The 27,302-nt window shown below is 48.4% G+C and overlaps 12 protein-coding genes across 12 annotated transcripts; 7 read left to right on the forward strand and 5 right to left on the reverse strand.

The window, feature by feature from the left end:
• Positions 1 to 653: 653 nt before the first annotated feature.
• On the forward strand, positions 654 to 1,679 carry ANOM_002991 (uncharacterized protein; the record flags this gene model as incomplete). The annotated part of the gene is made up of 1 exon (XM_015548248.1): positions 654 to 1,679. One exon carries the CDS (start codon positions 654 to 656, stop codon positions 1,677 to 1,679), a length of 1,026 nt encoding a protein of 341 aa, XP_015410056.1.
• Positions 1,680 to 2,153: 474 nt separating this feature from the next.
• Positions 2,154 to 2,776, forward strand: ANOM_002992 (uncharacterized protein; the record flags this gene model as incomplete). The annotated part of the gene is made up of 2 exons (XM_015548249.1): positions 2,154 to 2,519; positions 2,570 to 2,776. 2 exons carry the CDS (start codon positions 2,154 to 2,156, stop codon positions 2,774 to 2,776), a joined length of 573 nt encoding a protein of 190 aa, XP_015410055.1.
• Positions 2,777 to 4,837: 2,061 nt separating this feature from the next.
• Positions 4,838 to 6,407, forward strand: ANOM_002993 (MCT family MFS transporter; the record flags this gene model as incomplete). The annotated part of the gene is made up of 5 exons (XM_015548250.1): positions 4,838 to 5,039; positions 5,109 to 5,215; positions 5,275 to 5,449; positions 5,507 to 5,915; positions 5,978 to 6,407. The coding sequence occupies 5 exons, from the start codon at positions 4,838 to 4,840 to the stop codon at positions 6,405 to 6,407; spliced, it is 1,323 nt and encodes a 440-aa protein (XP_015410054.1).
• A 551-nt stretch (positions 6,408 to 6,958) lies between these two features.
• On the forward strand, positions 6,959 to 7,875 carry ANOM_002994 (ankyrin repeat domain-containing protein; the record flags this gene model as incomplete). Its single annotated transcript, XM_015548251.1, has 2 exons — positions 6,959 to 7,326; positions 7,383 to 7,875. 2 exons carry the CDS (start codon positions 6,959 to 6,961, stop codon positions 7,873 to 7,875), a joined length of 861 nt encoding a protein of 286 aa, XP_015410053.1.
• A 502-nt stretch (positions 7,876 to 8,377) lies between these two features.
• Positions 8,378 to 11,631, reverse strand: ANOM_002995 (uncharacterized protein; the record flags this gene model as incomplete). Its single annotated transcript, XM_015548252.1, has 7 exons — positions 8,378 to 8,821; positions 8,881 to 8,964; positions 9,028 to 9,173; positions 9,243 to 10,111; positions 10,167 to 10,204; positions 10,262 to 10,379; positions 10,430 to 11,631. The coding sequence occupies 7 exons, from the start codon at positions 11,629 to 11,631 to the stop codon at positions 8,378 to 8,380; spliced, it is 2,901 nt and encodes a 966-aa protein (XP_015410052.1).
• A 1,005-nt stretch (positions 11,632 to 12,636) lies between these two features.
• Positions 12,637 to 15,045, reverse strand: ANOM_002996 (Zn(II)2Cys6 transcription factor; the record flags this gene model as incomplete). The annotated part of the gene is made up of 5 exons (XM_015548253.1): positions 12,637 to 12,890; positions 12,950 to 13,857; positions 13,923 to 14,626; positions 14,704 to 14,901; positions 14,977 to 15,045. The coding sequence occupies 5 exons, from the start codon at positions 15,043 to 15,045 to the stop codon at positions 12,637 to 12,639; spliced, it is 2,133 nt and encodes a 710-aa protein (XP_015410051.1).
• Positions 15,046 to 15,360: 315 nt separating this feature from the next.
• On the forward strand, positions 15,361 to 16,306 carry ANOM_002997 (chaperone protein HSP31; the record flags this gene model as incomplete). Its single annotated transcript, XM_015548254.1, has 5 exons — positions 15,361 to 15,436; positions 15,488 to 15,708; positions 15,765 to 15,880; positions 15,943 to 16,124; positions 16,182 to 16,306. The coding sequence occupies 5 exons, from the start codon at positions 15,361 to 15,363 to the stop codon at positions 16,304 to 16,306; spliced, it is 720 nt and encodes a 239-aa protein (XP_015410050.1).
• Positions 16,307 to 16,562: 256 nt separating this feature from the next.
• On the reverse strand, positions 16,563 to 18,059 carry ANOM_002998 (aldehyde dehydrogenase; the record flags this gene model as incomplete). The annotated part of the gene is made up of 1 exon (XM_015548255.1): positions 16,563 to 18,059. One exon carries the CDS (start codon positions 18,057 to 18,059, stop codon positions 16,563 to 16,565), a length of 1,497 nt encoding a protein of 498 aa, XP_015410059.1.
• Positions 18,060 to 18,959: 900 nt separating this feature from the next.
• On the forward strand, positions 18,960 to 19,509 carry ANOM_002999 (uncharacterized protein; the record flags this gene model as incomplete). Its single annotated transcript, XM_015548256.1, has 2 exons — positions 18,960 to 19,164; positions 19,226 to 19,509. 2 exons carry the CDS (start codon positions 18,960 to 18,962, stop codon positions 19,507 to 19,509), a joined length of 489 nt encoding a protein of 162 aa, XP_015410058.1.
• A 709-nt stretch (positions 19,510 to 20,218) lies between these two features.
• Positions 20,219 to 20,914, reverse strand: ANOM_003000 (uncharacterized protein; the record flags this gene model as incomplete). The annotated part of the gene is made up of 4 exons (XM_015548257.1): positions 20,219 to 20,314; positions 20,377 to 20,651; positions 20,711 to 20,777; positions 20,855 to 20,914. 4 exons carry the CDS (start codon positions 20,912 to 20,914, stop codon positions 20,219 to 20,221), a joined length of 498 nt encoding a protein of 165 aa, XP_015410073.1.
• Positions 20,915 to 22,206: 1,292 nt separating this feature from the next.
• ANOM_003001 (histone deacetylase RPD3) lies at positions 22,207 to 23,912 on the forward strand (the record flags this gene model as incomplete). The annotated part of the gene is made up of 5 exons (XM_015548258.1): positions 22,207 to 22,401; positions 22,466 to 22,766; positions 22,823 to 23,111; positions 23,153 to 23,363; positions 23,415 to 23,912. 5 exons carry the CDS (start codon positions 22,207 to 22,209, stop codon positions 23,910 to 23,912), a joined length of 1,494 nt encoding a protein of 497 aa, XP_015410072.1.
• A 532-nt stretch (positions 23,913 to 24,444) lies between these two features.
• On the reverse strand, positions 24,445 to 25,549 carry ANOM_003002 (alcohol dehydrogenase; the record flags this gene model as incomplete). Its single annotated transcript, XM_015548259.1, has 5 exons — positions 24,445 to 24,727; positions 24,782 to 24,935; positions 24,983 to 25,210; positions 25,265 to 25,394; positions 25,460 to 25,549. 5 exons carry the CDS (start codon positions 25,547 to 25,549, stop codon positions 24,445 to 24,447), a joined length of 885 nt encoding a protein of 294 aa, XP_015410042.1.
• Positions 25,550 to 27,302: the final 1,753 nt, after the last annotated feature.

The raw sequence follows: 27,302 nt of genomic DNA on the forward strand, positions 1-27,302 counted from the left end.
GATTTGAGACTCAACCCAGAATAATAATGTATAGAACTTTTAATATTTCCAAAACGATGAAAACAGCCACCGTTAGCTTGCCCGATAATATAACCAGTCGTAAAGACATTCTTAAAACCCTGAGACTATTATAAGTGGGAACGCTAAGTCAATACAATAATAGGCCTCATGATCTAGAATAGAGGCATATAATGCAGCCTCTGGCATCTGAGGTTGGCAGTACTCCAAGGAACAGCGCTACAGCCCTACTTCATCACTTGATAAATGTTAGCTCCTTTTGCTTTTTATGTTCAACAAAGGTTGAACTTAAGGGTCCATTCCTCTTATTTCTCAAAAAATGTTTCATCCCTAACCTGGAGTGAATTATATTTTGGTATATCATTCGTAGAGATTGGGTCATCCAGAGCGAGGATTCGGATGGCATATCTACGACTACATTTAACGTACAGTGCAAAGTGTATCTCGTATATTGTCGGAAGTCTTCCGCACGCTAATGCTAGCGCGACTATAAATAACTGTCGTTCAGTTTAGTGAACTGACAGACTTGGCATTAAGCATCTGCTGAACATCAACCATATGCTCGCCTGCACAGAACCACAAATACTAGACCGAGCGTAGTTGAATCTCATGAGACTTGAAGCGCACCTAACAAAATGCCCACTTCCATTTTAGACCTACCGCGCGAGCTTCTAGACCGAATTGTTGAGCTCGTGTTGCGCTACGAAACCCCGCCCCCTGAAGGTCCCCTACCCCAATGGCAAAACTATGAGCCTTGGTCCCGTGAGGCTGGGGGCGTTCTTTCATCAGACGACGGCGTTTACAGCGTCAGATACTGGAGGAATCAGGAGAAATATCATGATGCTTGGCAATCCAACCCTTTATCCCTTCTGCTTGTCAATCGTCAGATTGGCGAAATAACGAAGAGAAGACTGGATAATGCACTTACGCCTTCCGTGTTCGAGCTCGATGTGATCATGAGCGAGGAACAGGAGCTACATCCAAGATGGTGTTTTCTTTCAAACCCATGTCGCCATGTTGGGGATTTCACAGTGACGTTTAGGGCCGATGGTACCAGTCCAACTCCAGCTTGGCGTCGATACTACCTTCTACCTGACGGCGACTCTCCGCCTCGAATCCTTTGGGCCTTCTACTATTTGCTGGAACGCTTCCTGGAAGTTGGCCCCTTGGCTGAGCACAGAAGACCGAATGATGAACCGCGTACGGACGATATGTTCTTCAGGATCAACCGGTTAACCTTAGACTTTGTCTCACCAGCTAAGAAGGAAATGCTAGCACCTGCCGATCTGAGCTTCTGGGCCTGGTTAAATGGGGGCGTCGATGAAGACGACCCAGAATCATCAACATCACCCTGTACAGGGGCTTTCAACTTGCTCATGCGACCAGAATGGCTGGCTGAATTTATCAGTGAATATATTGGGTATCTTCTCGGTATGAGTATACCTATGGCACCATACGGAAAGATGTTGTATGAATATGTGGGAAGTATCAGGATCTGCGTCGATGGAAAATTGATAAAGGAGTATCGAATCGACTATAGGCTACAGGATCTGAATTATGTAGGCCTCGAAGAAGATTGCAAAAGGTATTGGGATTTCCGACGGTGGAAAGAGAAGGTGTATCGTATGCGTCAAGAAGCTGGCCTTCCTGTTGTTCTGTGATGAATATTGGTCTGTACTTTCCTTGATCGTTGGTATAAATTCTCCTTTTATGGTTGCCATTGGGAGATCAACTATCATATAGCATATGTTCCTGTCGGCTAAATTTGTTACAGCTATCAAGGAGCAATTATATTGACTAGTGCCCAAGGGAGAGATGGTTAGAGACTCCCAAATTGCATAAATTAGGTCTTTGGCCTAGCGCACAAAAGCTAATGCCCGCTCAAGTGTCTATGGTGGAGTCCTTGTAGTTCATTACAGTAGCAGGAAATCCCCGTACGTGCTCCGCTCCGTCACACAAGCATTTGTCACATACCTCAAGAAAGCTATGTTCGTACAATCTAGACGTACATTAGAAAATGGTTTCTGGAGGGCCTGATAAGTCACGTGATAAACGTCGACTGCCTTGTAGTGTCAAATAGATGCCATCATCTCTTTTCCCGAACTCACCGCCCATTTGGTGATATAGACGACACCATGCTTTCCTATCTGCTTTCGTGGATGACGGTGGAAAATCGCTTCACCAGCACCTCGCCCCTTCCTCCGTCTATCCCCCCCGAAAGAGTTATCGAGGTACTCCACGACCATGTGACGATGATAAAACTGAATCCCTTGGTCATTGATCTCCAAAGATGCGAGCCTCACGAGGATGCCCCTGCGACCGAGCGTGATCTTTTCTGGTACGAGATAACCGATAAGGTATCCTATCTACCATTCGGGCTTCTTTCAGGCAAGGTCAAATATAAGGGTTGCTTTAAGGACGTTCCGACGGGCCTACAGACCCATATTTACGCTCCCTTGGGGCTACGTACCAAGAATACGTGGACCGTTGAGGGTCAGATGGTCTGTCACTCACAAAGACTTTAAAGAACTAATGAACTAACGATGTGCAGGATGAACCTCAATTGAAAGAAGATGTTTTTATGACATGTAACATCCTGATGGCACCGTTCGTAAAGGCAACAATCAAGTCTTCCCACGGTCCTTTGGTAGAACGGCTGATCATGGAAGCGGAGTTACCAGACGGAGATCGGAAGTCATCTGTAGGAGAGCATGTGGAAAGACAGGCAGATCGGTCAGCTCTTTACAAAAGAAAGTAGCTTTGACTGAAATACCCATCCGTACAAAGGCATCGGTGGGCCGCGTCATGCCTGTCAAATTGTTGATAGTAGGCATATACTTACAATAAATCCAGAACTTGCAGACCTAGAGATCCTTCAGCCTGCCCGTACATCTCGGAAGGCTAAGGTAGTAATACGGCCGTGGACATGTTACTTCATGTAGCGTCTGCAAAGCTTTCCACTATACCTGGGGCTTAATATCGTAGCGTGTGTTGATTGTGTATGGGACGCAACATGAAACATCTTAGAATAAGTATAAGACCCTAAATATGTAAGAGAATACAAAGAATGTCAAACTTGTATAAGAGCCCTGACTAACAAAGAGTGAGTAGCGTCAACAAGTAGGTTGCGTATATATTCTGCAATAGCCGCCTTATTCCACAACATTAAAATCCTTATTTCATACAAACATAGCAGCATCTACAAGATATGTCCGACAGTAGTGCGTTTATATTATATAGGCCATACAGCAAGGCCGCCAAGGCATTGTACCAATTAGAGCCATGGCGCGGGAGACAGCTTTGTCCATTCTGTAAATTCAAACACTCTGACCTGATATATGATTTGCTATGTCGCATGTGGGATATAGTACCCTGGGAACCCCATGACTTTAGAGATATCAAGAATCTAGGTATCACGAAGCCATACATTGCCTTGAATGAAGCATCGTATAAATGCCCCCAGTGTCCGTTGATCCTACGAGGTCGAGGTCGATTGATATGCCACGTTTCTCATTCAGAACACATGCCAAAATGGATATATGATGACAATGATCTAGACAGTTGGGATCCTGAATCAAGCAGGCTCTGGGAGCCTGTCGGTCCATTTCCCTTTCTTCTCCTTCCGATAGGTGAGTGGACCTTATACAACACTTATAGCGACAATATTAAGTGAATGCATGAAAACTATTACTAAGATTAGAACGTTGCACTAAAATAGAGCTACGATACATGGTCTACGAAAACGTGTTTTGCTATACAGCAATAGAAATTGGGTGCACCTGGTCTATTGACACCGACAGCACCTTCCTCCAAAACGGCACACACACCAGTCTGTTGTCGTTGTTAGGAGTAAACCGTCAAATTTATAACGAAGGACGTCTTTTCTTTTACGGTCGCAATACGTTTAGATTTATAAACCCCGATTATCTTCCTCTGTTCTTGCTATCCATAGGGCGAGAGAATGCGGTACTCCTGCGGGATATACAAGTCCCTAACTATTTCGCTGACTGGGAAAGCAATACCGATATGGTCAAATTCCACATGATTCGCCCTGTCATTGATATGAATGGTAGCTGGTGGGCGTCGGAGCTCAAGATCTGGAACAGTGAGATACTATATCTAATCTTTGCACGGATGATGGGATGTTGCGATGGGCAGTTCCTACGGCGGATAGGCACGGATAATGCCTCTTCCCAGTTTATTTTGAAACGAGTCCTACATGAAGTCAGATACGAGAGAGGAGACAAAACGCTACGAGGTGGAGTTGTCTTTGAGGTCCATGGTCGGCCGGCCTTTTCCAGCCTCCCGAACAGACAAGATTCCGAGACAGGGGAAAGGGAATAACACAGCGTGACTCTCTCTATGACCGTGCATTTGGTATTTGGACTTTCATTTAGAAGATGATGACACGGGTAGGTTATATATGGGAACGTGGGCGTTTATATAAAGGTTGTCCAGGAGAGGCTTAGAGCAACCAGCAATTGGAATTAGACATTCAACGAGATATGCGCGCATGAACCATGGTTTGACCTGATCAGGACATATGACTTTAAGAATCTTTGTGTGTGCGGCTCTATGCTTCACACCTCTCTGTAGTGAGTTCAGGATAACACCAACAGATGTACAATGTCGGCGTCTCGGCCCTTCGCCAGCCCCCGTGCCCACTTGGTGTAACCTGAGAACAGCCGATATAAAAGAGACGAAGAGCTCGCACGGTTTTTACACCCCTGGAGGCAAGAGACTGAATGTGCTTTTGTATCAGTGATCTTTACTGCCGCATTAACTGCCATCCTTTCTACCCTGTGTGTTTTGAAGCATCATGCCCACCCCCACAGCTACAGATCAGTGTCTTCCAACAAGAAACGACTCATCATCAGCGGAAACATCAGCAGGTCATGAGAGAAACGAGAAGAATGAGCCATGGACGCCCCCTGACGAGGCTCCTGACGGGGGTGTGGCAGCGTGGCTTATGGTCCTGGGCGCGTGGTGTGTGCTGTTTTGCAGCTTTGGGTGGATCAACAGTACGCCTGCAGTCCCTAAGCACAGAAGGTATACTTTCCATTGCTGACAATTGGAATTCTTCCTTTTAGGTATCGGGGAATTCCAGGCGTACTACGAACATAATCTCCTCCGCCAGTATTCCAGCAGTAAGATCTCGTGGATTCCGTCGCTGCAGATATTCTTCATGTTTGCCATGGTACGGACTGTCTACCTCAACAAAATCCCTCCGCAGCTGGATACTGAAATTTGCAATAGGGACCAGTCGCAGGTCAAATCTACGACAGATTTGGTCCTCGATACCTTCTGTTGGGTGGATCGCTTCTGCATGTCTTCGGCTTAATGATGACATCCATATCGAAAAGTTACTATCAGATACTGCTATCCCAGGGCGTATGTAGCGCCATTGGGGTAGCTGCCGTCTTCCAAGCAGGTATACATATACTCCACGCCCTCGATCGATCTACTCATTTTGTCTAACATCTTACAGGGGTTAGCAGCATCCCCAGCTGGTTCAACAAGAAGCGTGGTGCAGTATATGGCATTGTGTCCTCAGGCTCAAGTATAGGGGGAGTCGTCTACCCTATTATGATCAGCAAGCTCATTAGAATCCTTGGATTCCCATGGACCATGAGAATTTGCGCGTTCATGATCCTTTTTCTTCTAATTATAGCCAACCTGACCGTCAGGTCCCGTCTCCCGCCGAGCCCTCAGAAGCTATCCAAGGAGTCCTTGATGCAACCCTTCAAGGAGTTGAAAATGATGTTACTAGTAGCTGGCTTCTTCCTTCTCACGTTCGGGATATTTGTTCCGATGAACTATCTCGTCACTGAAGCAATAGCAAAGGGCATGAGCCGTGATCTGGCTGAGTACTTGGTTGCGATTCTGAACGCAGGAAGGTAAGACTCAAGTCTGCGCTTGACATCGATATCACCAAGTGTCACTAAGCATACAAAACTAGTCTCTTCGGTCGTCTTGGCGCCGGAATCTTCGCCGACACAATCGGCCCCTACAACATCTTCGTGGTTGTCACCTACATCGCCAGCATTCTTGTTCTAGCAGTATGGATCCCGATCTCGAACAACCCCGGAACCATCGTATTTGCCGTGCTCTTTGGGTTCGCCACGGGCGCGTACGTTGCGCTTGCCCCTGGCCTCGTCGTAAAACTTTCCCCATTCCCGGAGATCGGATATAGGACTGGACTTCTTTTCCTGTTCGCGTCTATCAGTGGCCTGACGGCCAATCCAATCGCAGGCACTATTTTCCAACACTCGGGTGGATCATATACAGGCATGAAGATCTTCTCTGGCGTGTTGTTGATTGCAGGGTCGACCCTGACCCTCGGTGTTCGTCTCTGTCAGACGGGCATGAAATTGAAAGCTGTTTTCTGAAAAGGACCCGAAATACGTGCAGGTGTGCTTGAAGCGCCTGGCACCTCGATCGAGTACGCTTAGAATCTTGGGGCTAGATACAGCGACATAATATGCTTTTTTTTTTTTTCTTTTTCCACATTACGAGAGAACTGAAGTAGTGTCGCCTTTCAAAACATTTTCCTTACGAATAGCCGCCGCCTTATGTGAAAGGATTGTTGCGCGCAGTTCAAAGCCTGATACACCACACAACCTATCAAATATGAGAAACAAACATCGAATGAGAATATCCGGGGGACATGCGAACCAATGAGGAGTTCATTCAAAGTTCACGTGGTGTTCATTAGTATTTTATAAGAGTTTTTTGAAATGTTTATGAGGAGTTTATGCACAAATATGTAAGGTTCCGTAAGGCTTATGCGTGTCTCTGAAATAGGACATGATCGCGCCGCGAGTTGAGACATCCTCCCCCCCACAATTCGCGCCAGTCTTATATTTGGGAACATGGTGGCCTAGCTTGAGATTATAGCCTATTCATGCCCACTCCTGTACCTGGAATTCTTTCTATAATCATGTCTGCAACTCCCATAGAAGAGCATCAGAGCGGCTTGCCTCCTGTTCCGCGTCAAACGTCTCCGGGAATAATCCGCGAAATGGAGACTGCCTGCGCCGTTGGTGACCTTCCGCGATTCAAGTCAACCTTGGAAACCTGGACTTCTCTCGGTCTGGATATACACGATCTTGACTCAGTAATGATGCAGGCTGTCAGACAGGATCAGATGGATGTTGTCGTTGAATTATTGCACAAGGGGCTGTCAATAAGCCAATATTATGCCCTAGAAGCCATAAAGCATAGATCAAAAAAGGTTCTGAACATCCTACTACAACATGGATGGAATATTAACCAACCAACAAGTGAACTGAGGCCTCCTGCGCTCGGGTAAGTCACTGCATTACTTTTCCAAACTTCAATACTTACTCGCAGTATTGTCCTAGCTATGCCGTGGACGACGATGAGATAGCCCTTTGGCTTCTTGATCACGGAGCCGACCCAAACAAGCAGTGTTCTATTGATCTTACCCCATTGTCCTACGCAGTAGAACAAGCTTCCCTCCTCACCGTCAAGCTGTTTCTGGACCGTGGAGGAGACATTCACAAAGGGCAATTGCTTCACCATGCTGTTGAGCGTCAAACGAATACCATCGACGTGCTGGGAATGCTTCTAGAGAGAGGTTTTCCTTTGAATGCAAAGATGTACGAGCGACACTATCCTTCGTGGAGACTATTCTACTTTATGGGTTTGGGAACCGCTTTACACAAAGCAGCCGAGTTGGGGAAAGCGGATGTTGTACGCTATCTACTTGAACAAGGTGCGGACGTCGGTATCAAAGATGCTACGAACCGAACTGCGATGGACTGGGCTGTATTGAACAACCATCAAGAGGTTGTGGGACTACTTCAGTCTGTGGAGAGAGGACATCGCCTATGATTAACACTATCGACTAAGGACGAACACTGTTAGCCTGAATTTGGTTCAACATGGCGTTTTCATTTTTAGAGTATGAAGTTCTGATGGACAATTTATGAATTTGCCTCGGCATAGGGTTTGCTGTAGTTATTGAGTGAAAGAGGTTCCAAATCAACCTAAGGCGTTTCCCTACCCTACTTATTGAGCTAGAGAGCACAAAAAATGCAAGGCTGCCTGAGCTGGAAGAAATTCCTGGCCATTCCGCTCTTGTTGTAAATAGAGAAATAATCAGTCATGTCCCGATGCGATATGGTATGGTCCGAGGGAAAGGCAGGCATAATTCATAAGACATTTATGAGACATTTATAAGTGTACACTAAACCGTAATTGGTGAGGCCTATAGCCCACAGTTAAAATCCTTGCTCAATTCTACAGTCCGCCATTTGAATCAATTGGCTAGATATAGGTAATTCTAATCATAAGGGGCACAGACATTGGAATAGAATATGAAATCCACATGAGCTCACAGAACAGCATTGCTAGTGTCTGGCCAGCAGTCAACAACACTTTCACCGTCCTGAATAGACACGACCACCGAACCCTCCCCTCTCAAGGGATCCCCTTCCCACACAACAAAGTCACCTGTGTACCGTTGTGAGTTTTCGGCCGTCCTCCCTGATCCAGTGCCCAAGATAGCCTCGATATTGGTCGATACGAGGGCAATAGCTTCCTTATCACTCAGCCCTGCGAACTTCCCGGCCCACCGGGCTTCCTGTGCTAGGCCATGGACTTTCGAGTCGCTGCTTACGGCTAAGCCTAGCAGCACACCGGCATCGGTCAAGATCCTCGCCGGACTCTTCGTTAATGGCGGCCCCGTGAGAACATCTTTCTTTTCCCAGTTATTCGGAGCACCACGATTGCCAGTGAGAATGACGGGTATGTTTGCTTCGGCAAGGTGCTTAGCAACCTACAGGGGATGAAGTCTGGTTAGCAACCACACGCTTGACTGGGACTATAAAACCATACCGAGACTGCACCGTGGGCCCCATGGATGACAAGGTTGACTGAAGGGAAATCCCGCTTGATGAGAATCAGCTGAGAGATATCATCCTAATACCAGAGTTAGAGATACCACAATATCATTCTTTTTTAGCGACAGACAGTAGGTATTACCTCGTTGTATGCCCGAACCACTACGGGGATCGAGCCATTGGCAGCCTGAACATATATGCTGACGCTTCCATGCCTGCCTTCCCGACCAGCCTCTAGTATCTGTCGCACACGGTGAACTCCAGATCCGACAGTCAGTGTGTCATCACCTGAGCAAATGCTAGTTAGCCATCTGTAATACCTCAGTCGTTCCAAGGCTATTGTCTTAGATCATTCACCTTTAGCTGATTGTCCAATTGTGAAATGTAGTGCAACGTCATCTTTCCAGATTCCGTTCTCAAGAATTGTGCCCGTCTCACTTGTACGTATACCAACACTGACCCCCTGGATAATGCCCCCGTTAGACCGAGGGGCAGTGATTGCCTTGGTAACTCCTCCGATCCTCCCTCTATCAAATGCCCTGCCATGGAGATGCACACCGTACTTGGCAAATTGGAGACTCTTTTGTTCATTCAGAGGATCTGCACTCCTCCCAGTCGATCCATCGCCAGTAGATTCCTCGGATGGGATATCTTGGATTCCAAGGTTGTTTCCGAAGGCTACGAGACCTGGAGTAATATAGCCATTGTTTAGGCTGATTTCGGTAACATTCTTTTCCTTTTGTTCAGTGGAGAGACAAGTGGATCTCTTATCAAGGCATACAGCCTTACCGTCTTCAAGAAGTAACACAACATCGACTGCATCTTCGAGGGGAAACGGAGTATCAAGTAGGACTTTTTTAATACCTGTAAAGAGTAGCTTCGATGGAGATGTATGGACTCTCGAGCAGATGTCATGTTTCTGGTGCTCTATAATTGAAGGTCTTATCGTCGGAGCATCTGGCGACTCTACAGAGTTGGAGCTGTGGATCAGCTCTTCTAGGGAGTCATTATTGCCCAAAACGGCATGACCATCGATGAAGACCTCGAGCGGTGTCGCACCGACTTGGAGCGGATGATCATCCCAGATAACCAGATCTGCGTCGTATCCAGGGCGAACATATCCAATTCTGTGGTCCTGCTGGACCGACCGAGCAGGAATGGATGTAACTGCCTGCAAAGATTTGTCTTCCGGAAGACCAAAAGAATGAGAAACAGCGGCTTGGTACCTAACATTATTCGTGTCAAATCTTGATTCTGGAAGCTGGTCCTGAGGATGCTTACATTAAATACTTTGCGTAATTCTCCTCCCCAGTATGATCCTAGACCTGATGTTAGCCGCAACCACCATTTCATGATTCTGTCTAACAAGGACATACCGATTTCAAGGCAACCTTAACTCCATGGTCATCCAGTATTTTCGGCCCTCTCAGATTTGCACCATAAGCCTCGGCTTTGAAGAGAGAATTCTCTGCAAAGGTTGCGATGGTGACGTTTCTGAGATATGTCAGCTAAATCCATCGTCATGTACAGGCTGCGTAACTAACTCCTCCAGGTGCTTCAAAAGTTCTGGGACCTGCCATGCCTCCAAGGCGTGATGGAAAGCCTGCGGACGAACCCCGAACTCGTGGAGCACAGAGATCATGCGCTCGAGGTCCTGGGGCTCGTAGCAATGCACATTGACATTCAGCTCGCCTCTGATAAGCGCGACTAAAGTTTCAAGCTCGAAGGTCTCCGGGTGCTTTCCATGGTTCCTGATGAAGGTTGTCACCTGGTGTGCTTTAGCAAAGCTGCTCTCCTGAATATCAAATGCCCCTCGACACCAGGCAGTCTGTCTCTCGTGTAACTCCCGCGCCTCCTCCAGACGTTTGCGCAAAAGCCAGGTGAGACCAAGCCTGGTGTTGCCGTACACCCTCTTCGGGTTCTCGCCACAGGCCATTTTGAGGTATCGCTGGCGATCTTTCTCGAGTAGACCGTATTCCAAGAGCAACTCCTCCACGACGGGTTCGCCGGCTGCTCCGGATAAGGGCAGATTCTTGACCATGTACGCTTCTCCTCCGATAATGTTCGCCGACCCAGGTAGAACTAGTGAGGAAGTGACGCCCCCAGAAGCGATGATTTTGATGGCAGGATCGTACGGCTTAAAGCCATCTATGGCGCGGACAAATGGGGTGATAGGACCCAGGAGCGGTCGTTCGTTGACATCGTTCGTAGCTGGAAGCTGTGGAAACGGGAGCAACAAATGGTGGGAATGCATGTCCACCAGCCCAGGGGTAATGAACCTCCTGTGGACATTGATAACATGAGCACCCTCTGGAGTAGGATGGTCCAAGTGAGTGGGAGATACTGATCGGACCACACCAGACGAAAAATGAATATTGAATGTCCCGTCGAGGGTAGAATCTCCGTCAAAGAGAGTCGCATTCTGTATAACAATATCGCCCTTTTGGCCCGAGATTGGATTCCACCGGCTGTTTAGCCTGTTCCCCGCGGCGACTCGATTGTGGCTCCGACCTCGAGCTTCATAACATCTCTTTATCCCTTCATTGAACACATCTGACTCAGTTGAATCATGTGTATAAGGCACAATATTGGCCTTGGATTCGGCTTGCATCAGGACTGCAAGCGCTCCTATCAGGAGGAGGGCGCAAAGAGCTCGCCTCCATCGTCTCAAGCGATGTAGTCTTGACCGCTGTGTAGATTCGCCGTACGTGGACTCTGGAGAGAGAAGACCACCCTTGGTCGCCATGATTACGGTTTGCGATGTGAGCAATCTAGTGATATGGCTTGGGACAACTAGAAGGCAACAGCTTTCAGGTCTAACTCGCCCCTGAAGTACTTATCTGCCACAATTAACCCTATTCTGGGTAAATGAACAATCTCGCGCGATGGTGCACATTTTGTTCGGAGAAGAGAAAAGGATTAGCAGAGTAATTAAGGAAACAATATCGTCCTGCGGCGCTTATCGTTGCGTGACTGTGGGTCGAAAGTGCGTCAGTCGGAGGATTCCCGGTCGACTCCATAAAGACTATCCCCCATTGATTCACAATGTACCGTGACCTGGAGCTGTGAACTTCTTCCTTTTGTTTTTTGTTCGGCATAGCCACCTGATACGTCATGTGACAGCGTATCTTCGCATTACTATTCCCATCCATTGTAGACTCCAGTTCACTACGTTTGCTGTTTTGGACTGCAGAGTCTTCGTTTAAATATCCTCCTGATAAGGCGTATATACAAGCAAGGCTCGAATGACATTAAACACCTTCAACGAAGGTACACAACGTTAAATAAGCCTATCTTGGCGTGCGAAGAGGGTAGTCTTTCACTCCACAGAATCAATCCACACGAGGCTTCAGCCGTGGGTGTCTATCCTGATCGATTTGAGGTATGAGGTGACTGTGTGGGCGAGTAGCCAGAGTATGGGATGAGGATTGTGGGATAAGGAACTGGTATAGGAATTTAGAAATACACGTTATAATTCGCTGGCATATGCTACCTATTTAGTATATCTTTTCTCATAGTCGAGACATTCCCTGATCACATGTTGAGTTTGCTTCCTTTCGTTCCTTTGCTATTGCAACAGAGCGATACTCAGAATGAATGCGAACAGGGGCAACATATAGCATGTTCCTTCGGAATCGGAGGCTCCCCCGTACAACTCCTATTGTGCAGGCCTTGGCAGAGTGAGATAATGTGGATGGACTTCAACCGGATAAGGTCTGATACCACAATTGGAAGGCAGACCAATACTGCCTCAGTGTAGTATGTCACTAAGTTCAGCAAATGACTGATAGCCGAGATTATCCGACCAGAGCCACAGTTGGCTGGCGTCAGCAAGTCCAGAGTCGACTAATGAAGAAATATTTCCATCCCAGGAGAATCCGGCGGACGAATCCAAAGCTGAGTCCGTAGGACCCAGCCCTCCTGCGTCCTGCCAGGTGGAAGAAGAAGTCCCAGAAGTGGGAACTTCCATTTGGCTCGAAGGCGGTTGTGTGTGGTTAGCAAACACTACGTAGCCCTTGTCAATATTGTCCGGAAAGCGATGCACTTCACAACAGGGGCATTACCTTCTTGAAGAGGCGTAAGAGACGTTTGGGCAGTCACCGCAGTACTAGAGCCAACACCCGCATTTGCCTGAGTTTGACTGAAGTCGGTATACCCATTATCAACGTGCTTTTCACGGTTTCTCGGTTTAGAGATAGACGCGGGGGTAGGGTCACCCAGAATTATCCGTTGTTCGGCTTGCATGACAACATTAACCAAATCCTCGAGTATTCTGACGCTTTGAAGTGACAGGACATGGTGGTTCGATACTCTTTCCTTCTGTAGCCGGATGATCTGCATGATGCCTGCTTTTGCCTTCTGACTCGTGATGGACAACGGTTCCATGAGGGAGAGTGCACAGAGGACAACGCCGGATGTAAACAGGCATATCCCAATATGCATTACGGCGTGTGTCCTACGAGAGGCCTTTAGAAGATGAGAATATCGATAAAGTTCCGATGTTCGTAACGAAGCCTCTAGCAGCTGTTGACGAGAGAAGGCAGGGCCTTCGCTCCCGGCTATCCTTCCGCTTACGCCGAGCTCAGGGCCAATATCGCCAAATGCAACACTGCGATGAAGAATGATGCGAAGATTATCGTAGGTTAACTGAAGAGCGAGCGCTGCCAGCTGTATTAAAGGTGGATGTCCCGAGTTATCATCTTCCTTATATGTTTCCAGACGTAGGCTATCGGGTAGTTCTCTCTCCCATGTGACTAGCCGATCATGAACAACTTTGACTGTGTCGAGTCGATTGGTCTGAAGTCGCCTTCCTAGGAAGGGGCCCATGAGGCGATAAAGCTTAAATTTCCATTGATGATATATTAGGAGAGGACTCTGACGGGGACTCACTTCCCCCACATCTGTTACCATGCCAATATTACAATCAGAGTCGTCTATACTACACGGCCTGCCGAAGGCCACAGCGGCATACCTGAACAATAAACGATAGCGTCAGAAAGACAAGATAATAGACGAGAACTACAGCAGATAACTTACTTGTCGAAAACTTCCAAGGCCCACCATGACCGTCGTCTCGACTCTCGCGCGACTTCAGAAAGGTTGTGCCACATTGATTCACGATGTAATCCAATGACCTGTGCAATTTTAATGCCACTGCCTAACACGCCCATACCAACAGTCGGACGACCATTGAACAAGTGAAAGCTTCCTAGGAGCACGCAAACCTGCACAGCTTCCACATTTGGACACCCAATAATCTGTAAGAATCTGTATTCAATCTGGGTGAGGAGCTTCTCGTATAAGACTGATAGGCTCTGGAGGTTTTCACCCAGGGGCTCGGAAAGGGACGAGTAGTGAGCGCCCAGAGCGAGGACTAACAACACAAGCCACAGGAAATTGCTATCGGGTGCAGCAACATGCACTGAAGCAATGAGACTCTCGTATCGATGTCGGAAGCTCCCTTCGTGGAATACCTGACGTAATCGCATTAGGCCAACGGAATCGACAATGAAGCAGACCGCTACACAAATGAGAACAGAGTATACCATCATAAACCAATCTACTGAGTCGAAGAACCGGGTAACAAGTTCATCCAGGACTTGCCGGTCAGGCAGCTCTGTACCAATTGCATCTCTCCATGGCATCGGGCTGGAGAAGAGAGGGCTGTAGGTCTTCCTGCCTCCAGGCAAGGCGGAGGTGTCGTACTCCAGTGCCTGATGTTGCTCATCGCGCGAAAATATCTGCAAATGGTCAGCGAGTTACGAGACTGTAGAAAGGTCTTCTCCAAAGGTCTCCTTGCCCTGGTACTCAAGTCGACAATGTTAAGCTCTGGAAGAACTGCAGTATCTCGATCGTTCAGACGGACGGGAGCAGCTCGTTCTTCACCGTAACTTCTCCTCTGCCCAGCCGGCGCAACGATTGGTATCGTTGGGGATGCTCGAGCCACTGGCTGCCCGCGCGGGACACACGTTACGCCGGCTCGGAGACATAACTGGCAAGGGCGTTGTTGGTCGCACTGCCAGTAGTATTACTGTTTTCAGCCACGATCTACACAAAGTGGATACGAATCGATCGAGGGATGACCACATACCCCTAGCTTGCGTTGACGACATCGCTGACAGGCAGATGAAACTTTCTGGCGCTTTCTGGCCTGGTCCATCGTACAGAAGGCAGGTCGAGTCTAGGGGGAGATCATTGGGTCTTGGTTCATCTCCGACGGACTTAAATAAGCCTTTTAAGTGGGGATGCCCTCCGGCGGACTTACATAAGCGCTCCAGAGCAATCGGTATGACATCACCATTGGACGAAAGCTCCTCATACATACTCCGGAGTACAACTGTCAATCATACTTAAACATCTTGTATTTTCCGGTTCGATCGAGAAGGTAGATTCAGATTCACCATTCCTCTCTAATAAGACTTTCTGTTCAAGTATCTTCTCTTTACACATCATTATCACTTCCATACCATCCGAAATGGCACCCCCACGCAAAGCCTTGATTGCTATCACTTCCGCCCATGCACCGCTCTACCCAGACGGCAAAGAGACGGGTAGGATCTAAGTTGGCCTGAATCTATTAATATGCTAATAGAGATGCTTAGGTCTATTCATCACCGAGGCGCTTCATCCATTCAATGTCTTCAAAAAAGCAGGTTTCGAGGTCGACCTCGTCTCCGAGACTGGTACCTACCAGCCAGATTGGTTATCCCAGCAGAAGGATTGGCTTCCAGACGAGGATCGTGCCGTCTGGGAAGATCACTCAAGTGAATTCCGGTCCAAACTGGATAAATTGCTGAGTCCAAAGAACATTAAGGCGGAAAACGTATGTGCCAACTTTCGAAAACGAACACGCGATATCCGACGCTAACCATTGAATAGTATGGCCTTTTCTTTGCTTCCGCTGGCCATGCGTCACTGATTGACTACCCCGATGCCAAGGGTCTGCAGTCAATCGCTGCTAAGATCTACACTGACGGTGGCATTGTGTCTGCTGTGTATGTCGATCATTTCTACTTCTTCCCCAAAATGCCGGTGAAGTGATACTAATACCCCGCAGTTGCCATGGAGGAGCCATCTTCCCTGGTATTATTGACCCCGCCACCGGAAAGTCTGTTATTGCGGGTCGTAGAGTTACTGGGTTCACAACCCGCGGTGAAGAGGAAGAAGGCGTCCTGGATACCATCAAGAGCTGGAAGAGGCCCACCATTGAGGCCTCCGCAGCCTCCTCCGGAGCAACCTGTAAGTGCCCCTCTCCACCATATACTACATGTCTAATCGTGTGTTTTTCTTTTCAAGACGTCTCCCCTGCTGGTCCTTGGGATGCATTCACTATCACGGACGGACCTATTGTCACCGGTGCAAACCCTGCCAGTGCTCATGTGACCGCTGAAGCTGCGGTCAAGGCTTTTGATGCGCTTTAAATTGCTCTCTTATATATGACCTTGATTGGGGCATAAATTGGACTGGTTATGGTATGAATACCGTTACTGCTCTTTCTCTGCTGTCTTCATTTACCAGGATGTAAATCGTTCTTTGATAGCTACGATTTTAATATCTATGGCTTTGAAAATAACATCTATTTATAAAGTTTTAAGCTCTTAGTACTCCATCTGGGTTATGCGCTGGATATAAGTGCTATGACTATCTAGATGACTTGCACTGCGACCACTTCAACCCTCACCCATATCGTGCATTTGTAGCTTCGTCATCAAACCAGGTAGGGGCTACCCCGTAATTAATAAGCGTGCTTTTGACCTTGGTATAACTCTCATACGCCTCTAGGCCATTTTCCTTGCCAATTCCACTCTCCTTGAACCCACCCCATGGTGACGACGGATCGTTCAAATGATGACCATTAATCCACACAATGCCGGCATCAATTTTGTGCGCAACGCGATGAGCCTGATTAAAGTCGTTTGTCCAGACCGACGCACCCAGGGCAAACGGGGTACTATTCGCGATAGAGACAATCTCCTCCTCTGACTCGCACTGGATCAACGCAATCACCGGCCCAAACACCTCATTACAAGCCAGATGTGAATCAGCCCGGGTTTCAATAATAGTAGGCTCGAAGAAGAAGCCCTTCCCATGTGGTCCCGCGGTAGGACGCCCACCACAAAGCACATTGCCACCCTCCTGCACCGCCCGATCCACAAACGCAGCACATCTCTCCACTGCAGCCCTCGAAATAACCGTCCCAATCTGCGTGCGCTCATCCATCGGATCCCCAACCCTCAACCCCCTCACCCTCTTCTCCAGTAAGTCCCGAAACGCCGCGTAGATCTCCTGATGAACCAGCAATCGACTCCCAGTCACACAGGTCTGTCCACTGGCAATAAACCCCGCAAACAACGCCGCTTGAACGGCCCTCTCAACGTCCAAACTCGGAAATAGACAAACAGGCGCCTTACCCCCCAACTCCGCCGTAACGGGAACCATATTCCGCGCCGCAACAGGCGCAACCGCCCGATATGTCCCTAGACCTCCGGTGAGATCGATCTTAGCCAACAGCGGCGACTCGCAGAGGTATTTCCCCGTCTCGAACCCATTGCCGGAGATAATCTGGAGGACGCCGTCGGGTAACCCGGCCTCCTGGAACAGGGGACCCAGTTTCAAGACCGACAACGGCGCAAGCTCGCTCGGTTTCAGGATGACCACATTTCCCGCTGCAAGAGCCGCTGCGATCTTCTTCGTCGCGATCAGCAGCGGATGATTGTAGGGTGTGATCTGTGCGACGACGCCGAGCGGGAGACGGGTGAGGGTGTTCACGACGGGGCCCTTGAAGGGCGTTACTCTGCCTTCGTGGACGCGAGCCAGCGAGGCGAAGTATTCGAGCCATTCTGGAACACGGGATAATTGGGTTTGCATCTCGCGGATGGGACGGCCTGTTTGGCGGGTTTCAAGCTCGATGAATTCGGGCAGACGGGCGCGGAGGAGTCGGGCGGCGGTGGAGAGGACTGTGAAGCGGTCCGAGGGCTCGGTTTTGGACCATGGTCCTGTGCGGAAGGTTTGGACGGAGTCTGACACGATGGTGGTGACTGTTTCTTGGGGTGTCGCGTCGATGGTGGCGATGGGTGTTTCGGTTGCTGGGTTGAGGACGGTGATTACTTGCGGGGTTGCGGTTGTGCAGGCGCCGTTGATCCAGTTGGATACATGGGGGATGGAGTCTGACATGGCGGGCTGGCTTCTTGGTAGAGGTTTAGTGATGGGATATTTCTGTAGCAAGTCCCAATGGGGGGTCTTCCAGTGTATTTGTATTGAGGAATTCAGAGGAGGGATTGTTGACTGATAAGCTACAACCCCGCATTTCCAATGCGACGCTGTCCTTATCTATCAGGAACTAACTTTCATCGTTTACCTGAGCATTTGACTTGCAGGAAAAATTCGACATAATCACGACGGCCGTTCGCTAGTTAAAACTTCCGCATCGCACCTCAATGCTATTGAGACTCAAGGACCTCTTCCTATCATAGGTAAGGGAAACGGATTGATAGACTGTTTATTCCTTATCGGCGGCCTTATCAATGGCAGGTGGAGTTCCGAGCGACCCCACTGTGGGTCCTATATACAACCTGGTGTGAGTACTATGGAAGTATGTACTCTCACAAGCAAACAGTCTTGTTGCAAAGCACTACGTTTAATCTACTATTTGAAGTATCTCGCGGTTGAAGAGTCTTTGTCGCATCAGATTCACGTGAGCAAGGATTCCAATTGCCTTGTCTTTTGTCGAAGTGGAAAATTGTTGGATGAAAGGACCATAGCGAAAGACTGTACTATGGCCTGCTTGGGTGAGTTCATCAAGAGGCAATTTTCAGGAAGTATGATCTTTATAGTGGTGAGTACAATCTAGGAGGTGGTTAATGTATTCAAACCAAGAGCCCTGGAGCATTTAAGCGGGCTTGTTCGCATATGTAGCTCGCACATAATGTTTTCTTGCTCATTTAAGTAACACCGATATATCATACTACCCCCGTGACGAGGGGTCACATGTAGCCTGACTATACAAGTCTGCTTCGGCCCCCTATCTCCAAACGATTCTCTAGTACCCTAATCCAGGACCAGCAAATTTTCAGAATGTCTCAATTACCCTATCAATTCTTCCGCTGTCAGCATGACGGCCCCTTTACTTGGTTCAGTCCTTGGGAAGGGTTTGAATCCCGAGGCCATTACCATCTGCCGCTATCCCACTGGCTAAACAGAGAGAAGATAGAGGAACACCTGGATTGGCGTCGTCGTCCTCTTCAGCCCTCGCCGTTCATTTCAGTATTTAACAACGAGTGTGAGTGATGCACGACTGGCTATATCTCTGGATAATGCTAATGATGTCGATGTTTCCAAAGACGATGCGAATCGCCGCGCTCAGTACCATGTGGGCCATGGGTGCTCTGGTGTATTTGTGGCAGAGATCGATACCACGACTCTTGAGCCCGTCCTTCTCCCGATCACCTTCGCGCACGAAACTGTACAACTACCGGTCTGGACAAACTCCGACAACACGACCTTCATCTCTACTCGGGCTGTTAGATGGCATTTGGGAGTCTCGCACAGTGTCAGCCAGCTCTCGGAATGGTTTGCCTTGAACTATATCCCTGCTTCAATGATCCGACATACTGTCGCTTTTTGATACTCTCTAGCATCCACGATTCAGAGCGAGAGCCATGACGGTTTCCTGTGTCGGTATTAGTGACTAGAAGATTGGGAGGCAGTGACTCGAGATATTTTCAAGATGTTCGGTGGCTAGTGAGATGCAGGTTGTAAAGGGCGTCGGGTTACGTTCCGTGTTTTCGTTTTATTTCGGAAATTGTCAATTAAGTCACGCATGATGCAATAGAGCTACATGACAAGGCATGGATATTACGGAGAAATGCAACATTTTCTGGGGAGGATGAGACAGCTGCTGGAAGAAGGAGAAAAGGGATTACATGGAGAAAGTAAATATGTAGACTAGCGAAATACATGAGAACGACAGGCACTAAGGGCAGGAATTGAAGAGATAAACAACAGAAAATGAATTGAGAATGGAATCTCCGAAGTCCATCAAAAACTGACCCACTTTTAGTCGGTCTAAGCCAAATGAACACTAGCGCTATTGAAGGCAAAGACGGACTCGATTTAAAGTCAACAGCCGAGTATACAACTGGGGATATTAGATATATTTGCTCAGCTGGCAATATAATTTTGAATCTGTCATTGAAGGACTTTTGAAATGTAGGCACTAGCTTAACCAAACATTACTTCATGATGGATCCCGCGCAGCTCTCAAATATATTTGTTCAGCCAACATATACTTCGAAAATGGTCACAGGACCAATGCAATGCACAACATTGCATAACTATTTCTTACTCCGAGCTAGCTCGGGCTGTGCAAGCATCTCCTGATCCCATCGGGGATCTCCGCTCTCACCAACCGGCGCCCAGCCGAGCTGAATCTATATCGACAATCAGTTACCATACTCACATATGCCAAACGTGTACCGTGTGAGACAGTTACCTGCATGACTTTCTGATCCCAATCCTTCGTAAAGCTCTTGACCTTCCCATCCTCAATCTCAAAGATAGCCGCAGCGCTCCATTGGGCCTTTTTCGGTGGATCTGACCGTTCAATACCTTGATAAGGCTCCCCCGAGTGTGACCCTTCCGCTGTATATCGCAACAGGACATGGCCATTCTTAGCCCACGCTTGATCATAGCGCACGATGTGCAAGTCATTCACAGACGCCATTACATGCGCATGAGACTCGGCGTAATCCATGGGGGTAGAACATCCTGGGAAGGTAGAAGGGCTCCAGAACCAACTGTCGGCTGTGCAGAGGTGGCGGACTGACTCGGCGCCTTTGTTGTCGGTCGGGGAGTAGCGACCGCCATGTACTCCTTTGCCACTGCGATGTTGCGCTATGAGTAGTAGGGGTAAGCTTTGCGGTGCGACCATTGTGGTTGATTGGTGATATATGTGGTGGGGTTCTACTTACCTCTTCCTCCGGTGTTTGCTCCGTCGCAATGACGGTCGGAGGTTGGTTTGCGGACGACATTGTTGGACTATTTTGTTCAAAGGGTATGGTGGTGATTGTTTGGAAGTTTGGGGTAAATTTCTGGAAGGTCGGTCGCCTCTATATATAACTATGGAATGGAGGGTGTGACGGACGTCGTGTATAGTGTCATGATGACGGTGCACTCATCGTTCCCTTCGGTCGCTCAGCCGTGTATCTCCAATGTCACAGACAAACAATATATTGTGTGAGAGGACAGCTAATTACCAAATTACTAGCCACATGTGTTGAAAAATGGGGGGTGAGTGCAGGTACAATGGCAGCATTTAGTCGTAACACTGATACAGAAATGTGAATGAATCTATACAGCGGGTAGAAAGCGCTATGAGATCGCGTGGGACAGTCCATAACACCAGGTCCACTTTACAATACATTGCCTATAATCATTTATCTGTGAACTGCGTGCCATGTCATGTTAGCGTCCGACAATACTAGTACAAGCACTGCAATTTTAGGCTCCCAGAGGCGTTGAATATGATCTGGGGACGAATCAAAACCAAGAAAGCATCTGCCATCCTATTGGGACGTTAGCGAGTTTCCATGTAAGCATACTATCTGTGTCAGCCTTCATGCGCACAGTGCTGTGCCAGTTCAAACACTTTCATTGTTCTGGAAGATGGTTTCCTTTGTTCTTTTTGTTGGAAAGCCCGGAGGGAGTTAAGATAATAGGGTTAGTATTGGAATGGAACAGGTGCTAGCCGCATAAATCCTAAAGTGGGCATACTATATAAGATGCTGCTATAGGGACGTATCCAATACATTCTCTGCTCTGGATTGCCACCGGCCCACCGCGTCCTGTGAAATATACGAGAGATGACAATGGCAATAGGGAGTGATCCACTCATCGAATGATATGGTCATTATGACAGCTAATTAGGTAGAAATTGCACGCATTGCACGTCCTCGTGGCAGGGTTGGAGTAATCAGATGATATTTCCCCATTTGTGCGCTGCGATTAAATTGCCAGAAAGGGAAACTTGCGCCTTCGTTCTGCGGCCCGCGGGAATCCTGACAATCCGATTGGTCGAGAGCATTGGCCTTGTTCCCCCTTTCAGCCATAAAGGCGCCATCACCAATCAGCAACCGACAGTCACTTGACTGGGGAGCCCTTCGAGCTACACTATTTATATATGCATCGTCTGCTTTCTTATCTCCTTCTCCTTGACCTGTATACCATCTAGACCACTCATTGATCACGGTGGACCCCCCGATTTTCCATTCCCATCCCCCATAGAACTAATCCACCGTCGCCTTTGTCGCTAGCTTTGACGGACATGTTAACGACCACTCCCCTCGATTCATTCAGTTTGAACGATGCCTCTCCAAGCAAGCGGCGAGTCGCCTACTTTTATGATTCCGACGTGGGCAACTTCGCCTACGTCTCCGGACACCCAATGAAGCCCCACCGGATGAGGATGGCACACAGCCTCATCCTCAACTACGGGCTCTACAAGAAGATGGAAATCTACGTGAGTCTTTGTAGTCCTTGTTGTGAGGCATTTTTCCGTGCTTACCTCCCGGGGCATTTTCTAGCGTGCGAAACCCGCCACGAAATATGAGATGACGCGGTTCCACTCAGATGAATATATCAACTTTTTGTTCAAAGTCACTCCCGACACAATCAGCAAGCACCTGACCGAGCAGGTGAAATACAATTTCAACGACGACAATCCCGTCTGGGACGGCCTGTCTGAATTCTGCAGCATCAGCGCGGGCGGCAGTATGGAAGCGGCCGCCCGTCTGAATAATAGAAAATGCGATATAGCGATCAACTGGGCCGGCGGCCTTCACCATGCGAAGAAAAGCGAGGCGAATGGTTTCTGTTACGTGAATGGTGAGTTCCTCGTACCCATTGAATTGGGTTGGTCGGCCCGGACTCATGTGGGGTAGATATTGTTCTGGGAATTCTGGAACTATTGCGCTTTCATCAGCGCGTCTTGTATATCGATATTGACGTGCACCATGGTGACGGCGTCGAGGAGGCGTTTTATACGACTGATCGGGTCATGACCGTGTCCTTCCACCAGTACGGGGACTTCTTCCCGGGGACCGGCGATATCGGCGATATCGGCGTGCACGAGGGCAAGAATCATTCTGTGAATGTACCTCTGCGCCCTGGAATGGACGATGTATCCTATGGTCGAGTATTTCAGCAGGTGATTAAAGGCGTAATGGACTGGTATCGACCCGACGCGTGGTTCTACAATGCGGCGGGGACAGCTTGTCAGGCGACCGTCTTGGAAGTTTTAATCTGAGTATGCGAGGCCATGCGAACTGCGTGAATTACGTTAAGAGTTTCAATCTGCCCACCATGCTGGTGGGAGGTGGTGGCTACACGATGCGGAATGTCGCGCGTACGTGGGCGTTCGAGACGGGTGTGGTGGTAGGAGAGGAGGTCGGACCAGAGCTGCCCTACGATGATTTCTACGGGGTATGTGATCTACAATCAACTTGTTTACGGGGTATTAACATAGAGTATCAGTACTATGCGCCGGATTATATCCTTGACGTCAAGCCATCGAACATGGCAAACCAGAACACCGACGCATACTTAACGCAAGTATGCACGAAGGTATTGGAGAACATCAAGAAGACCACGACTTTCAGCCCATCCGTCCAGATGACAGACGTACCATACCTCCCGCTTGTTCCCGCACTCGATGGTGAATATGAAGATATTGCCGATGATGAAGACGAGGATAACAACAAGGACGTCCGCATTACGCCGCGCCAAGTCGACATGCTCATTGCGCACGATGGCGAGCTGAGCGATGACGAAGAAATGAACCAGATCAGCAATGTGCTGAACGCGATCAAGAAGCGAAATCAGATAAACCATGGCGAAGTCCTTTCGACCGTCTCTACGACAGAGGCCGAAGGCGCAGCATCGAGAACATCGGTTGATCCGTTAGCCGATGGGTCCGTCAACAGCCAAGACACGCCGATGACCGAGACTGAGGCAATTTTCGACAATCAGTAGCCCTGTTTTCTCTCTTCTCTTTCCATTCTTGCTCTCTTTCTTTGCTTATCGTTCCTTCTGCAACTCATTCTTGATATCCTGTTTCTAGCGATGTCGTTGCTTTCCTGGCGATTCTTTGTGCCGTCGTTCTCCCATTGATTTGTGTATCTCGTTTAGTTTTTTGATTCTCTTACGGCATATTGTGGGGGTTGACAATTATGATGTCATATTATTCATACTGCAACCTCCTTACGTTATTCGATCAATAGATAGAAGTCGCATATAGCGAATGTTGAAATAGTGCTTGAGATAGAGGATACTCCAGGCATCCGCACCGAATACCATATGGCTGCACTCCACACAAACTCCAGGCTATGCCACAACTAATCAAAGACCCCAGATCTATAAATAGCTTATGCATCAGACGCGCCAGCAGCTTGCAATCGGAGTCTCCAATACTGCGATCATAAATAAAATCCGTATTACCATCATATTTTATCTGTATTATATAATGTCTATCAGGGTATAACCATATCGTATATCTAACAGCAGCCTACTCGCGAACAAGAACACCCCTGTATCTCATCTTCCCATCCCTCAGCGTCTGCATGGCCTCCTCGATACCAGCCTCGTTCAAGGGGAACTTCATAATCGTAGGCTCAATCTTCTTATCGGCGGCGAACTGCAGCAGGGACTTCAGACTCTTGCGCGACGCGACCAGGGAGCCCTGAATGCGAATGCCCTTGGCATTCATAAAAAGCAGAGGGACAGCGGAGGGCTTGAAGTCAACGGTGAGGGGATAGATGGTGCCATGGACGTCCATGAGAGGAAGGAGACTGTAATAATTAGCAACCAGCCAGGTATTTTGAGAACATCCCCATAGAACTTACGATGGATAGTCAACGTTCGCACTACCGCAGAGCAAAAGATGCTTCAACGGCTTGAAGTCCTTCATCTCCTGTCCGGCGGAGAAGACATGGTATTCCGACGCTCCGAATTGCATGGCCTCTTCGCGCTTCCGCTCGGAGCTGGAGAGAACAACGACTTGACAGCCCATGCAGCTGCCAGCTTAATGGCCAGGTGGCCCAGACCACCGATGCCCATGACACCGACCCGGTCTGTGGGCCGGAGCCCGTATTCGGTCAGACAAGTCCAGACTGTGGCACCGGCGCACATCAGGGGCGCCGCGTTGGCGGAGTCATAGCCGTCCGGGATCTTGAAGACGTTGCCGGCATTCCAGACGACGCCGTGGCTGAAGGAACCGAGGTCGTGGTTGTGAAATCCGTATTCCTTCTTGTTGGCGCAGTATTGATCCCAGCCTGCTGGTATATTAGTTACGGAGACGGGAGAGAGAGTATACCAGCTGAACATACCGCTGATGCAGTGATCGCAAATCCCACAGACTTCATGTGTGTATCCGAATCCGACACGGTCACCGACCTGAACGTGTGTCACGGCGTCGCCAACCTGTCTCACAACGCCGACGCCCTCGTGGCCAAGAACCTGGCCAGAATGCAAGTAGTGCTCGTCTGTGCCGCAGAGGCCGGAATGTGTGTCTCGATGTAGACGTCCGTCGGGCGAAGGGGACGGGTCGTCTTATCCGCGACGATCTTGCCCTCCTTGGAGCCACGGTATACGTCAAAGGTGATGCTGCTCATATTGACTCTTGTGATCTGGGGAATGTGGGAAAAGCGAAGACTGGGTACATTACAAAGACCTCGCGTTCATGGCCCAGGGGGCCCTCATTATATAAATCCTCTACGCCCGGTAGATACATCCCGATTGCTAAGCCGGGATATCATATAATCAGAAACATGTCCTCACTTTGGTTTGGATTAGAGTTTTTCGTGCATTCAACCTTCGGTCTCCGTATCCACGGGCCCACACCTCCCGGGATCCGCAGAGTGCCCTAACTCTCCGAGACGGAAGAATTCATACCACCGGACCTGGGTTCTTTTTGTTTTGCTTTGTTGATAGTGTATAGTGTGACTGGGGGTACACAGTGAGTATGTGTAGGGACGGAGGTAGTTCTTCTACGGGGTGGGATCTGCGGATAGCCTCATGCAGGTATACAGATGAGGAATGTGACCGCACACTATACCATGCAGCATTGCACTCTTTGCAACGAGTTCTCAGCGGTGAATAGACCTTGAAGGCAATACATCTCATCCAATAAACCCAGAAAAAAGATCATCCATACATGTAAAGACCCTTATTACATCATAAGCCCCACGTCATATTCACTAGAGTCGCCAAGGTCTCCAACTACTATAGTTGTCTTAGGCTGCTAAGTCTGTCGAGTCTCGACTCTCGAGATATTCCTCCGTACCCCAGCTTACACAGCTGAGATTTTCTCGACTTTCGCGAGCGTTGCGGTCCGCTTGGAACTCTGGCCGCGTTTATCGCAGATAAAGTATGGAGAATTCGCCACAGAACTCGGGACCCACTTACCATACTTGGTCGCTGTTAAGATCCTTCAAAGCTATATACCGAGGTTCAACCGTCACCGGATACATGTCCCTGCTGTATGGGATGTGTTGTCAGGTCTCAGAATATCAGGAAGGCAGCTTCGTTGTCACTTGGAGAGCATAGGAGCGTAGAATCTTATACCAATCAATGCTCTATTATTCAGCATTTCCCCGAGCGTAAAAAAGATCAGTAACTATCTTGCGGGACAGACTAAATTGAAGAATAACACAATATCTTCTGGGTTGATGTGGATCGAACGAGACTACGGTCTACCCTCTTCGCACGCCAAAATAAGCTTATTTAACGTCGAAAGATCAGCGTACCTTGGTGGAATGTGTTAATGTCATTCGAGCATTGTTTACGTGTTCCATGGACAATCAAAGGGAATTGGAAATGTACTATCGAACTACACTAGACTCTAAGAGTGTCCCGACTAGGATGCTACTTGACTTCTCACAAGGCAACATCATAACCGGTGGACACTGCCCCAAGATATAAATTGTTGAGTAATCCTGAAATTACCTAAGCTAGAAAAGTCTCGAAGGTTTGAAACAAAAATAGCTGAAGTGCCAACTCGGTAATGGATCGGAGGTTAAGGAGAGTGAAACAGTGGGTCTCATCTCAACGGCGCAGAAATCGCCATGAAGGCTCCACTGCGTAGCCGATGCCGATGTGCCGTCTTGGCAGAAAGACGAGATTCTGTAAAGGAGGTTGAGTCTCTTATTGTCTCAACGAGTTCAAGTTCGAGGATCGTCACTCACGATGGGGAACCGTTCTCAAAATATCCTTTATATCTAGACCTCCCTCTTTGTGCTTTCCGGAGTCCTATTCAACCGAAAATATTTTAGATGATCTAATGGTCTTGCTAATATATATTCTTGCATTTCATTGACTATATGGTTTGAGCCTGGACCCTATTATGTATTATATTGCTACCGCCAG

The sequence above is a fragment of the Aspergillus nomiae genome (assembly GCF_001204775.2).
Source record: "Aspergillus nomiae NRRL 13137 chromosome Unknown contig00037, whole genome shotgun sequence".
Taxonomy (NCBI): Eukaryota; Fungi; Ascomycota; class Eurotiomycetes; order Eurotiales; family Aspergillaceae; genus Aspergillus; species Aspergillus nomiae.